Source organism: Colias eurytheme, chromosome 4 (assembly GCF_061535395.1).
Source record: "Colias eurytheme isolate Ceu_HAF_F1 chromosome 4, ilColEury1 Martin Lab GWU primary, whole genome shotgun sequence".
Classification (NCBI taxonomy): Eukaryota; Metazoa; Arthropoda; class Insecta; order Lepidoptera; family Pieridae; genus Colias; species Colias eurytheme.
In genome coordinates this window covers 3610354-3623692 of record NC_142983.1, presented here as the reverse complement: position 1 = coordinate 3623692, position 13339 = coordinate 3610354, and the positions used below count along the sequence as shown (strand labels likewise).

Below are 13339 nucleotides of genomic sequence, written 5' to 3'. Positions count from 1 at the left end.
GTAATCTTAATTCGAAATCGGTCCAACCGTTCACGCGTGAGCGCGACCAAGGGAAATGGGATACAATTTTAGGTATATATAGATATAATTTGCTATAAAGAAGATAAATAATATCATCTATCTCCATGTTCATAGTAGCTTATATTTTAATTAATTGAAAACGATCGCTCGCCAACGGTCTAATTAACAAGCTAAATAAATAAAAAATCATTAATTAAAAACAACATCAATCATCTGTTTAGCACAGATAACTAAAACATACAATTAAAATAAAGCCAGCCATTCACGAAGTGACTAGACAATATCCCCTCGGTGACAGGTGCTCCAGCCTTGAGAGTACCTCTGTACTCTGTACCAATGCGTGCGCTATCTCCCTCCTAACACTTCAGACACCATACGACGCTGAACATTCAAAAGATCATCGCTTCATTATGACTGGGGAATGTTATTTGCAATACAGGATTACTTCGGTGACGTGTTTATAGAATTACCCTGAATGTATGGCTTTATAGGATACGGTTCCGATCCGAAATGTTGATACAGATTTTATATTAAGATTAAATTTACACCATCAAAATAATTGTGTTGCCTTACGTTATTTAATTATTTGCGTAACCCATTTCTGCACACCGGCATCAAAAACTCTGGAAATGGGATAAAATATTCATAAAAATAAAAGCCTCGATATGTATTTTTAATATTATCTATATTTTATTAATACTCCCTAGGCACTGTCTCTATCTTACTTTTTCTAAATATCCCACGAAATAAACAAGCTGTGACAAGAACTTTAGCAAAGCCGTCAAGTTGGTTGAAGAACAAATAATTTTGTATTCATATTTTGACACACAACGTACGTGTAATTAATTCAATTACTTATAGCTCTATGACACGCAAAAATTTAAGTACCTACGTTGTAGAAAAATTGGAGTTTTGCGGCAATAAATGTGCAAATTTCAATATTTCATCGCAGTAGCCCAGACATTGTATTACCTCTGATTATAACGTAGTGCGGAATTTTTGTAAAATTTATAACTCCCGGCTGCGGAGTTCTGGCGTATTGCGTTAAATTTGTGTTACTAATTAACAAGTTAGTCTGGCTATAACCAGCTTAAATACAGAGGTTCATGCTTCGACTTTTGTCGTCAATAACAACAGATTTATAATATTTTTACCATCAATTAGTTTAATCTAAATTTAATTGTTAAAAAGATCAGCTAATCTTCTGTTTTTTACTCTTGCACATGCGTTACACTTTCAGTGTTGTACAAGCTGAAAGCCTTGAGTTTTGACTTGAAATATTTCGTAGATTGAATGAATTCATAATATTAGCGCCTAATTATGAAATTTGTATTAAATTTAATGTGTGCATATATGAGCCAATTGCAATAAAAAATTGGTAACATTCTTCACTATAGTATACTTCGTACACTAACTTGTGGTACACTAACTTGTTTTAAGCACAGGTTTTAAGAGATTAAATTATTTATTTCAAGACCACTGACAAAAGACTTTTGAAATAATAATCTGAAAATTGACGTAATTTTCGTTAAAAATAAGGTCATGACTCATGGCTACTCTATTGTTGTAAAATTTGCCATATCCAAAATGTTTCACAGAATACATGTTTGCGTTTGACGCCGAAGCAAACTAATATTTATACACTAGTATACGAGTATCGCAACTACTTCGTTTGCATAGTATTTTCCTTGAGAAAATGCAGTTTCCAGGATTGAATAAAAATGGAATCTAGAATTGTAATCCGGGTCTGTGGGGTCGCTCTACAGCGAATGCAAGCACGGAGATAACAAAACACAAATACAATTTATTTTGATTACTTCAGCATTATTTCGCGGTTTGCGAACTAATTTAAACAATACTGAGATGTTTATAAATAGACAAACTACTTTTCTACCTACTTATTTTGTTTTAATAGAAGCTTTGTAGTAAGATATAGTTTTAACAGTGATCTTGCTCTATTCAGGTGTTATTTTATTTTACTTTCCCAGTCGCGGCTACATTTTCCGTGGATTCATCTTCAGTTTCATGAAAATATTAACACATTTTCTTTTTTTATAAAATAAAAAAATATCTATTAAATAATACAGTTTCATATAGACTTGATCTACGTTTTTATATAGGATTATTATCGATAGGCGCAGTATGTTCGCGGTGAAGACTTTATTCAGCAATTTACTTACATTTGCGCTCCCCGCGGCTTGTAAAGTAAAATTACCCGCCGATCTAGGGCTGTCAATAAAACAATTGTAATAGATCAAATGTAGGTAATATTTTATACAATATCCATAACATATCGTATCAAAAGGCAATAAATATTTGTTGAGTTCTGCGATAAGTAGGTAAGTTGACTTCGTTATGTTTGTTTGTTTTCTTTTTAAAAACAAAAGGTTGTAATTCTGAAGGTTTAAGGTCAAGGAATTAATACACACATTTATGACGAGCTCAGTATCGGCTTTTATAAATTACAGGTGAAATCCAAAGCAAAATTATCAAAATATCATCCATTCGACAACCCTAACTGCTATGCCATATTGCAAAGTCATTAGACCTGGTCCCATTTTACGCTGAACTAATTATTATCCATTAGTTAGAAATAAAAACAAAATGAAAACTACATGTGAACAGCCCTATGTTGGGCGGCGGAATAGTGCCTCTTTTACGGCCCACGAATGCCGTCACATGGGAAATTATTTGACGTGCCGTTTAATGGATTTTTGCCTTCGTAACTACCTACAGGCAAATAAAAATATGAATATACAAATTATTATGGAGGACATGTGAAATATTTTTACGCTACGCTACGCAGCTAGCAAATTAATATTAGTTTTCCGTCGTACATTTTTTAGTATTTCACTTCTCGCAGGTATCTAAATAATTTCAAAAATAACTTAGCGAAAGCTTATTTTGGGTATAATTTTAAGTTCGTTTTTCGATGTCATACTGGGATTATGTTTTTACTTTTTATTTTAAAGCCAACATCTGTATTATAAGTCTGTCATTGAACTTATGGCTATTTTAAAATATAAATCAAATTCATCTAAAAATGTCCAATAAAATATCAAAACATGTACATTGTACAAGATTTGAAATCCATACTATCCATACTAATATTATATAAATGCGAAAGTAACTCTGTCTGTCTGTCTGTTACTCAATCACGCCTAAACTACTGAACCAATTTGCATGAAATTTCGTATGGAGATATTTTGATACCCGAGAAAGGACATAGGCTACCTTTTATTGCGAAATATGTACCACGGGCGAAGCCGGGGCGGACCTCTAGTTCATTATAAAAACTTGAATGCTTTTACATTTTATACATGTTTTCTGTTAGTCTGAGCCCGTACGCTACAATTATTTTTGCTAAACGGATTTACTTCTGATGTATAAAATGAAAGAGTTAAATAAATCCTTCTCTGTTTTTTTACTAAAACATATAATTACGTCCAACATTCCTATCAACAGGTTTGCCTGGAAGAGTTTGCTTTTGAACAACTAGGCTACCTTTTCGTACCTACATGTAATGTTTACTTATTTTCTATACTTAGTAGATTATTATATATTTTTCTGCTACGGTATATATATATATGTAAAAATAATAATATAATATTATGATCATTTTCGCGAATTTTGGTATTGTTAAAAACGGTTGAGTATCAAGTATTCATCAAAATCATCATCAACCTACACAATAAAATATTTCTAACCATACATATTTCTTTCCAGAATACACAGTGCGAAGCTTAGAACTGCTAGAGCTGCGGGTTCCTACCCACGTGCCGATCGGTACGCGAGCGACTCTCTCCTGTCGCTGGCAGCTCGGCCCCTCAGACGTGCTGTACTCCGTCAAATGGTACAAAGACGGCAAGGAGTTCTTCCGACATGTCCCCGGGAACAGCGAGTCGAGGAGGAAATACGCTCTGCCGGGCGTGGACGTTGAGGTATAGAGTGATCAAGGTTACATCTGTCTAAATAAAATGACCAAAATATGTAGATAATAGACGAATAAAATACTTTACAATGAATCAATCGTAGTTTTGTTACATATTCAAATTATACAGAGAGTAATCTTTAGTAGATACATTATAATGGACATGAAAACATCGAGACATCCCCCAAGCATGCTAAGAAGAAATAGCATAGTTCCCATGGGTGAACAATGAGCATATTGCTTATAATTTATAAAACAACAACTAAATAGATGCCTACGTACCTTATTCCGAAGTATGTATTAGGTATGGATAAAGGAATCTAACTTATCATGATATTTAATAACAAAATATTTTATGCCAGAAAATATTTTTTTTATCTCATTATTAATACCTACCAGATAATTTGTTAAAATGTTAATATTGTACACCGGATTATCAATCTTATTCATTCCATTATTTATTAATTTAATTAATGAAAGTAATGTTTTATAAATAATAAATTGAGTGAAGTCATTATGCACAATTTCGAGCTACTTAATTAATAAAGTGTTTTCAAAAATTAATTATGGTATGTCGGAATTTTATGAAAAACAATTCATAAATATTTATCAGTTATGATGAAACTTTATGAAGATATTTCGCTGACTATTATAAGTAAATATTACATTGTTTGATTATAATTCAGCGATTTAATTACTTGCTTTATCCCGTACCGGTGTACGTAACGTATAGAGTAGCGAATAGTATAACGGGAGGGGGCTCTCGTGCGCCTAAAGTAAACTAAGCCCGGATATTAGCACATGAAGTGGAAGGTGCGTAAATACGCTCGCGTATGAAAACCTATTTCGCCTTCCCCGCAATTAGTTCGTACCGCGATGCTGTTCAAACTTCACTATTTGCGAAAGTCCCGCAACTTAGGTGAAAACGCTATTAAAATTCTCACTTCACGGACTTTTGCATTTAGCACAATGGTAGAAACTTTTGCACTCGCAACGACTTTAGTGCTTCAAGTTATGTAAATGAATTAATACAGAAGAAAATCGTAAATTGCTTTAGCAACACAGCAACTGCGAAGTGTAAACATTATTTCATTTTGTTTTCGTACCTCCATATTCACGATGATATTCGTCGTAAGAATACTTTTGCAGAATAAAGGGAAAATTGCCAGCCAACCCTAATCGATTTCTCTTATTTTGTGGGTTAGGGACAAAAGTTAGATTCTCATTTTAATTCAGTTTCTAAACAAGTTTTCTTTTAATGGAATTATTTTAATAAAACCCAACGTTATAAAAGTATCCTGTGTAGATAATAGATATAACTTTTTGCATTAAGGTCACACACGGTGTGCTGCATAAAAGTGGCACCTAAACACATAATTAACTATACCATTAGAAAACAAAAGAAAGCACACACCAATATAGTTTTAGGTATATTTTAAAATAATTTAGGTGTTCAAACAAACAAATAACACGTGCGCTTGTTCCATTTCGTTTATACTTTGTTTCCCGTCGAGATATGGATATGAAATTGCGATTGCATCTCTTTTCCCTATATATACGATCGTGCAATATTTTGTACAGATAGGTACCATTATTTACAAAATTCTATTCAATTTCTTTTTAAATAGATGTTCAATTTCTATTTTGAATGGAAATATTATTATAGACAATGATGAAAGTACGTAAGTCCAAAAATCGTCTAAACATTTTTGTAATAAAGTCCTTCGTGTTTGCCAATAATAACCTACAAGAACCTAAAATATGTACAGTGATTTAATATACTAACAATCCCGCTTATCCATGTGTTTATCTATTAATGCCAGTCCATCACAAATTCATGTCAAAATAAACAATTCACAACATTCCCACCGTCCGCCATGTTTTATTCACGTCAAGGTCATTTCTGTCAGGAGTCAAGTCCGAACGGCGCGAACGTGACGCTTGCCCCGGCGGCCCTGGAGACAGGCGGCCGGTACCGCTGCGAGGTGTCCGGGGAGCGCCCGCTGTTCCCCACGGTGTCTGATCACTCCGACATGATCATTGTTGGTATGTATTATGTAATTCAATCGGGGTATGCCAAAGCATAATATGTATGATTAAAATATGATGTACTGGAATATATTATACAGCATACGAATGTTATAGTAGGCATGTTCTTGGATTGTATACATTTTAGTTTCTGTTATCTGTGATTGTATAGGATTTGGATTGAGGAAAGTTATGTCGTTTATAAGTTATGTGTTTGGTTTTTGGTTAATTTCTGTTTGGGTCAAAAAAATGCTACCTATATAATTGTGGCTTTTATAAGATGTATTTTGTGAGACCCAAATCCCAATTGGGAGAAAATATAAATTTAAGTATTTGTTTAATTTCTGACAGACCTTTGCAAAAATAATAAGATTTATTTCTGTAACAATCATATAATATTGGGGCATATTTTAGGTTAAACTACCTACACTCACGTCATATTATAATATCCGTTATTCAATATACCCCTTCTGGCTTCTGGAATCATGCAGTAACCCAAATCCTATATTCAGAAGCAATTCGTCCCACTTGCGAACAGTTAAGTTTGACATATTAACTCCCATTTAACATAAGACAAAATGTAGCCATCCGTAGACGAATCGTTCCTAAGTATAGAACCGGGTATAAATCGATCACTACGGTAACGCTCCCGACCAATAAATTTAACATGTAAATGAACCAATAGGTAAGTCGTATTTTGTGAACATTTATACAACATCTTAAATCTTTCATGAATTGGGATGGATATAAAACCTAAAGATTTTTCTAGACTTTAGGCTACTAATCTGTGACTTAGGTGAATTTCATATAGGTTCTTGTATATGTAGACAATTTATATTTCTTATTTTTTACATTGGTAGTAGTTTGCTACCAATAATAAAGAAGAATTTTAATATTATTTTAACTGAGGTTTAACTAAGTTCGAAATGAATTCCGTTGGTTTACAATAACAAACCTAAATTAACTGAATTTCTAAACTAAGCCTTTAATTTGGCGCCAAACACCAATTTAAATACGGCTAAATTAAGGCTATCTGATGACATATTATTGTTTCAATTTGTATTTGTTTTGATAAATTATGCAATTTAATCTATCTTGCAACATGATAGTAAAACTTATTTTTATTTAAATTATTAAACACACAAATTGAAAGTACATATTTTGAAATAAATAATAAAAAAAATTGAAAATGTTGTCGAGGTTTCAATTTATTACGTATAAGTACGTTTAAATATAATAATATTCAATGAAATGTTGATCATAAAGGAAAATGTCTGATATTTGATTTTTTAATGCATATTAAAATAACAGTAGTAGAACCAATTATGGTTGGTACATGCTTTATGTGGTGTGAATAAGTGAAGAACATTTCTTAAAGGACTAAACAATACTTGAAGTTATTTTTCCCTGTACTACATTGTCCATTTTAAATAGTAGCTGTACAGTTCTTGTCAATCGAACTGTTACTAACATCACCATTCTTTCAGCTTTACCCGCCTTCGGTCCGGTTATAACCGGATCGCGGCTACGATACCACGTGGGGGACCGGGTTCAGGTCAACTGCACATCAGGTCGGTCACGCCCAGCCACTCGCCTAGCGTGGTACATCAATGGGGAACCAGCGCCAGCTGCTGCGGTACTACCCCCAGAACATCATCAGCATGATGACGGCTTGGAGACCACGAGCTTGGCGCTCGACTTCAAAGTGAAACCGAAGCATTTTCGAAAGGGAGACCTGAAATTGAAAGTAAGCTATTGTTGGTTTGTGTGCTTTGATAGAGCAATTCAGTGTTTGTGTATTCAAAATTAGTTGTATTCTGATAATGCCTTTATTTGGATTAAACTTAAAATTAATCTTTATCAGTTCTCAAAGTAAATCTATAGAAAGACAAAGTGTAGTTTTGAATAAAAAACAATACGGGGAGGAGTATCAGTTTTTTATCCATTGAAATTATACCAGTCTCTCCACAAAATTATTGCAAACGTTCTGCGAAATGAATACATTATTTAAGAGTGGGTGACGAAATTTCCTTTTATCCATTTTCCCGATAAAGGAAACTTGTTATCTTTTATTTATCTTTGAGTTGTATTCGGTCAGTCTACGAATATTTTAAATTAAAAATAAAGCAGATGAAATACATTTTCTGTTGAATTTATTCGTTTTGCAGAAACTCATTTGCGGATTCCAAATTCAAAACTTTTTTTTATATTCATGCTGAATTGAATGACTGATACCTTCCTTAATATTTTGTTATAAAATAAAGGTTATTGGGCATTTTGTTGTGGCATTTGACCCGCGGCGGCATATACACAAATACTGGCATTTTGCGCATATCTTTGCAACACAATTATGGTAATGTTCCTATTCTTAAAGAATTGCAATTCAGCACCTTCAATGTACGCATTGAAATATTAAACAAGGTAACATTTTCTTCCCCATCGAAAAATCAACTCTACATACGTATTTACATTAGGCTCGATCTAAAATCAATAATTAAGCAAGTTCTTATAATAAAAGGATGGAATAACATTCTCATTGTCATTTATTTACTATTGTCTTAAGATAAAGTCTTAAGTTATATGTATGTATTTTTTGTCGTAAAGAAAAATGAGACCAAGTTCAGTAATATAAAACACATAAGGTTTATGAACGCAGACTTTCACGAACCGCGCCAAATATACCCAATGACCTTTGCGATGAAATTTACCTTTAGTGAATACAAAAACATAGACAATGGATGTGTGTAATAAGCTGAACAAAGCAAATAACCAGTTTAAAACAAATAAACCCTTTTGGATATCAAAGAGACTATCCGTTCATAAAAATTTCGCATTTGTTTTAACGATACCAAGTTTATTACAATTGATTAAGTACGATTTAAAATTAAAATAATTTTTCCAAACTCAAACTAAAACATTTATTTATTCAATAAGACTTCTTCTAGAATCCCTTTGAAACATCATAACATATTTAACCATTTACCAATTTTCCATATTTTACCATTTTTCAAGAGATTATTAATTATGCAATATCCATAATTCAAATATATAATCGAATAACCTTGTCTACAGTGCCTAGCTACAATAGCAACAGTGTACTGGAGGAGCAACGAAGAAAGCGTACAAGGAGAGAAGATGAAGGGCTACGCGCGCTCGCGGGAACTCACAGAGAGTTCTAGAGCCGACCGCGTGCAGGCGGCGGGGAACTCCGCACACGCCGCGGTCTCCATAGCAACAAACTTATTAATACTTATCTTCACAATCATGCACCTACCAATTACATAGACAATTTGTTACATAGTTCTAGCATTACATTTCAAGTATCTCGTATACTATTTTCTGTGTATTCTTGTATAGGTTCTATGCGATTTCATTTGTCTAAGACTCGTAATCGATTCCAAAGGTTCGTAGAATAGTTATTTGCAGTTCGATAGGCTTGTAATCTTATTGTACGGGAAAAATTTAATAGCTGAGGATGGTTTTACATTTAATATTGGCATTCATATTTATTCAAACCATGAATTAATTACATAATAACTTGAAGAATACGTAAGTAATTTAGAACATTGTACGACATTTTCAAGTTAAGTTAGAAATGTAATTAAATTGAACATCGTATCTCGTGGTTGAGACCATGAGAGCTTTAACACATATCAAAGCATTTAAATGTGACGAATATTGTCGAAACATGTATTTTTTGTAATATACCTATTTATAATTAGCAATATCTAAAGTATAGGTAAGAATGTTTAAAATACACAATGATATTGCGAGATTGTAAGGCCAAAGAAAAAGAATTGAGTGGGTGTATTAATTAAATTCTTGTTCAAAAATGTCAATTATTTTCCCTTTGCGCGGAAATTAGCTCACGCCAATTTTCTTTTTATAAATATAATCTATAATCGTAAACCGGTAAAATATTATAAATAATTTTCAAATAACTTATAGAACTAGTCACTTAATATTCTTACATTCTTATATTATTTAGTAAGAGAAAAATACACGTGTAAGTCAATATTATTTTAAAACCTTTACGTTATTATTAATTACCTAAGAGATTTTATGATGTCGTACTTACTATGCATTCATTATGAGATTATTTTAATAGAAGGGAAAGGTAGTATACAGCCAGTGTTTAAAATAAAAAGCTTAACTTAGTACTTTATAAACCTTGTGTTGTCTGTATTTCTTTAAAAAAGAACTCGAGTGCTTCATTAACTAGAGAAACGATTTCTCCAAAAACGTTTATATTTCTCTTCATTATGAATGTCTTTTCTGATTCTAAAAAAATATTATGTACATTCCTTTAATATGTTAAAATAATTTGGGTGACAAAGATTTGTTTTGTAAATAAAATTAATTAATTTACGCAAAGTGGCTATTTCGGTGCTAACACGTCACGATTATCAAATTATTAAATCTACGATTGCTTAAATACAATTTCAGCACTTATTAAAGCGCCAATAAAGAAAAAGAACGTTATGAAAAAGTATAACATTACTTATATTGTCGATGAATATATTGTTTCCGGCCAGATACAACTAAAGAAATAGACGCCAAATTATAAAAAAAAGAAACAAGAATAAATTCAATTATTAATTACCAATAAAATTATGAAAGTGCAGTGTAGAAAATAGGTACTTTTAGAGCTAAGGATCAAAAACATCAAAATTTAAATTTAAATTCAGTGCTCCTTTTTAGTGGACAGTATTATTATTTTAATCTAGCATAACAAGTAATGATTGTCAAAGCAATTAGGTCTTATTCTGTAAATATCAAGGGTTTAAGACAATGGTTAATTGGAATGATAAATACATTCAAAGAATATCATAATTTAGGATAAATTCAGTACTTAAATTTTATTCCAATTTACTTCGGACGAAGTTCTGTTACAAAGAAGATACTTGTTGAATAATTGAGATTTTAATGAAATTGATATTATGTGAAATGTTTAAGACGTTAGCTGGTTATATTAAAATTATATACTTTTAAAATTTAAATTAATTTTCGGCTTTGTGAACAGACTTATTGTCAGATATATGTGAAATTTATTAAAATTGTTCTTACAATTTGAAACTGTTGCTTATTGTTGTAAATTAATTATATAATAAGAATGAATATGTAAATAATGAGTAAAGTAGCTCAAAGTAAAAACGAATACAAATATACTTATGTTTTTTATTTACTATCCTTTAGGCTAGTTGCCTGTCTAATTTTATACACGAGTCCTTCCTCCTCAATAAGGGAATTACTATCTTCTCGCTTAAGAGAACAAGCTAATGAGGCATGCCTAGTAAAATAAATTTACTAGCTGCTCGCCCCGGCTCTGCCCGGGTAATTATAATAAGTGCCTATGTTACAGTATGTAACATAGGCACTTAAATATAATATATACTATATACTTTTCACACACCTTATAATTTTATAAAAGTATAAATATTCGTTGAGGTGCTGGAAAATCTCCTCTTCGTATATCCTCTCTTCACTATCGTTATTATAATCATTCCCTGTTTCACTCGCACCAAGTTGTATTTCTTGAACTAGATTAAAAAGTAGAATTTATCTTTATTCTAAATTTTCATCAAAACTGGTTCAGTGGGAGTTATATCAGCGTAAGAGATAGACGGGCAGACAAGACTTGCAATATCTATTAGTGGAGACAAGCTAGGTGCATATCGCCCGATATGTTAATCGTTACTCTTTAGATAAAGATAAGATGGTCGTATACAATGTAGGTGAAGTAGGTTCTTAAGAGTATGAAAGTTGATTAGATTTGGATAAAAATATGGGCAAAAATATGAGCCTGAACCTACTAAGTTATATAAGATCAAGAACAAACAAATTAGATTCGACCAACATTGAACAAACACAGCGCACAAACATTACAATTCGTCCAAAAACAAATGTTTCACTGACCTTTCTAAAAGTCGCAATATTTCATTAGTACCTATAGAGCCCATTGTTATTTCTATTCGGAAACAATAAATTTGGTAAAGTTAAAATATAATACAACAACGCCTAAAGATATATGGATATTTATCCTGTCTTCCCCAATCGAGATTAGAGATTAAGATATCTTGTAAGACAGCTTCCCTCGGGGTTAAAACATTGACTAAAAATATTTATCAGCTCAACCATTATTGTGATAAACAGATATTAGGTATTTTATAATAATTTTTGGCGATCATTATTATTTTACAATAAGAAATGTTTAGTACTAAAATCGGTAGTGGTAGGTATAATTTTTAATTGATATTGCCACTAGCTTTCCGCCCGCGGCGTCGCGTCGCCCGCGTTTTCTTGTTTTTGCCCGCGTTTTTTTTCAAAAACCCGCCCGCGTTTTTTTTCAAAAACCCGCGTAGTTCCCGTTCCCGTGGGATTTCCGAGATAAAATTTATCCTATGTGTTAATCCAAGTTATGTGTGCTAAATTTCATTGTAATCGGTTCAGTATATGCGTGAAGGAGTAACAAACATACACATACACATCCATACTCAAATTTTTGCATTTATAATATTAGTAGGACAGGATTATCCAATTAAATTGATAAATTGTTCGAGAATATTCGAGATAAAACAAACTTAGGATACTACTTAGCCTTTGAGTTATGAATTTCTTATGAAAAACACTTTCGCTTAGTGAAACGAGGAAAATGTTAAGAAAAGGACTCTATCAATCCAAATTGGGCTGTAATAGTGATTAATTCGATTGCTCAAAGACGGCTAAATACGATAGAAGCAGATAATCGAAAAAGATGGTAATTCAACAGTTGTAATTCTTCTTTTAAGGTGATGAATTAATTTTTCTAACATTTACGGCCCTTTTCAAACCTTCGTAATTTTTATATTATTAAAGTTGTCGTGATGAAAATTCTTGACAAGAAAGTTCAATAGTAACACAATACGTCTACCGTTTTAGAAACATGATTCCATGATATTTTCTCGATAGAAAAAAAATACAAAGTTCTCATTGTTATTTTTTTTTAATCTCTGGCATCTTCAAAATAACAAACGTAAAGTTACGACTTTTTGGATATTAACTATAAAATATACAACCTATACGTCTACCGTGTTAGAATTTTGAAATATGCGATGGTTTTGAAATAAACAAGAAATACTTGAAATTAGCGCGCGACCAGCCAATATAGCGAGAGCCGCCCTGTACCTTCCTACCCCGATCGCTGCACGAGTCATTCCCGCTACGGCCGTCACACGGGGAACTTGTGTCGCTCGCGCAATCGTAAAAAAGGGTGACAACACGATAAGACAAAATGAGGCAAATGGGGACAATAAAGAAAATAAGAAGAAGAAACATAAAGGTTGGAGGAAAAAGAATGCTTACAATTGGAACAAATTAATG

At 32.3% G+C, this 13339-nt stretch overlaps 1 protein-coding gene across 1 annotated transcript in view; it reads left to right on the top strand.

The window, feature by feature from the left end:
* Positions 1 to 11129, top strand: part of LOC149908838 (uncharacterized) — a 76412-nt gene extending 65283 nt beyond the window's left edge. The window contains exons 3-6 of the mRNA XM_090120411.1: positions 3748 to 3962; positions 5863 to 5998; positions 7468 to 7727; positions 9053 to 11129. Coding sequence (XP_089976537.1) covers positions 3748 to 3962; positions 5863 to 5998; positions 7468 to 7727; positions 9053 to 9265 — 824 coding nt within the window. The 3' untranslated portion in view covers positions 9266 to 11129. The remainder of the gene's footprint in view (positions 1 to 3747; positions 3963 to 5862; positions 5999 to 7467; positions 7728 to 9052) is intronic.
* Positions 11130 to 13339: the final 2210 nt, after the last annotated feature.